We start from the raw sequence: 1,633 nt of genomic DNA, 5'->3' as shown, positions 1-1,633 counted from the left end.
CCAACAAGAGAAATGTCTCTTGAAACAAAAGAGAGGATTGTGAAACTTCTTGAAGAAGGTAAATTCATGCATTGCTGCTAAAGATGTGGGTTGTTCACAGTCAGCTGTAGTGATGGGTAGATGAGGCATCATGTGTCATTTCGACACATTACCAAACTGTATCGATACGTGTTGACACGTGTCACTGTATATATATATAACTTGCTAACTGAGACCTGCAGACTCCACTGAGCTGAGCAATGCGCGAGCCGTTCCATGGAATCTTGAATTTGCTTGGATTTTCCCCACAGCAGAATGATGRACTCTAAATGCTGGCAGTTTGGAAATAACTTTCAAACCTTCCCAGATTGATGGGCAGCAACAGTTGCTTCTCCAAGGTCATTGCTGATGTTTTCCCTGCTTGGTGTCAWGCCAACACTCGTATACTCAAGTGCTCACACTGATGATAATCACTTAACATAAACATGGCTGGCATTTTAGCTGTTAATCCTTTAGAAATCTGAGGCTTAAATTGTATTTGTTTTGTCCTGATACCACAGTTAAAAAGGTTGAACTGTTTTGCCTTTTTTATTATGAATGCATTTAAAACTAACTTCCTCTCTGTGGTTTTGACAGGTGAAACTGAATGTACTTACATTCCTGCAGCAGTACAACTTTGGTGTATTTTACTCCTACTTCAAACTGAAGCAGCAGGAGATCCGTAACATCGTCTGGATCGCCGAGTGTGTCACACAGAGACAGAAGTCCAAGATACACAACTACATTCCCATCATCCAGGGCAGCAAATGAATAATGCACACTAAACTCAATGGGCCTCATGCAAGAACCGTTCGTACGCACAGATTTGTTCTTAAGTTGTACGTACGAGTGATTTAGGAGAATTTGTGGCATTCACCAATGTTTTCGTATTCTAAGGTTTTCTTCAGATACGAACAAAATTCABGAGTGGTCCAGACCTGTCGTATATTTTACGAGCAGTCAGTCTGCTGTTATCCAGACGGGTTTTCTTCACTAATAACTTTATATTTCACTAGTTAGAACATATTTCGAGTTGAAAATAAATCACACCCCATAATTATGTTTACAAGACACTTTTCTGTTTGAATTGGAATTAGATTTTAAATGTAATAAACTAACAGCATAAACTGATTAATATAAAATAAATTGCCTATTAATTTTTTTATATAGCACAACAATATTAAGATGAAGTTAACTGAAGTTTTGAGGCATTTTAAAATGCCTTTTTTTTTCAGAAACGCATCTGACACTTGCAACGGTGGGGGGTAGCGGTGCGCGACCGCTAAATGAAATTTATGTAACAGTTGTTTACAATTAAATTAAAAATATTTGACCAAAGAAAAACCAGAGCAGGATTAAAGAGAGAGATAAATAGGATTTAGATTCTTATTTCTGTGACAGGAGACACGACAAGCAGTCATTATTTCATTCCTGGGCTTTAGCAGGTCTGACGCTGCTAAAAATGACAGATTTTTTTTTCTTCTGGATCTCTGAAAACGGGACTTCAGTCTCTGAACTCGTAAAGTTCTTCTATTTTAATTTGAAATACCATTTATGAAAGGACACTTCCTTGTATGTCGGGCAGGAAACATAGCCTTATTTGGTGTTTTTTGGG

General features: G+C 37.7%; 1 protein-coding gene across 1 annotated transcript in view; it reads left to right on the top strand.

The window, feature by feature from the left end:
• Window positions 1–849, top strand: part of LOC106534494 (V-type proton ATPase subunit d 1) — a 15,978-nt gene extending 15,129 nt beyond the window's left edge. The window contains exon 8 of the mRNA XM_014031148.1: window positions 616–849. Within this exon, the coding sequence (XP_013886602.1) occupies window positions 616–789 (174 nt within the window). The 3' untranslated portion in view covers window positions 790–849. The remainder of the gene's footprint in view (window positions 1–615) is intronic.
• Window positions 850–1,633: the final 784 nt, after the last annotated feature.

Source organism: Austrofundulus limnaeus, unplaced genomic scaffold (assembly GCF_001266775.1).
Source record: "Austrofundulus limnaeus strain Quisiro unplaced genomic scaffold, Austrofundulus_limnaeus-1.0 Scaffold1190, whole genome shotgun sequence".
NCBI lineage: Eukaryota > Metazoa > Chordata > Actinopteri > Cyprinodontiformes > Rivulidae > Austrofundulus > Austrofundulus limnaeus.
This window is presented reverse-complemented; position numbering and strand designations above follow the sequence as displayed.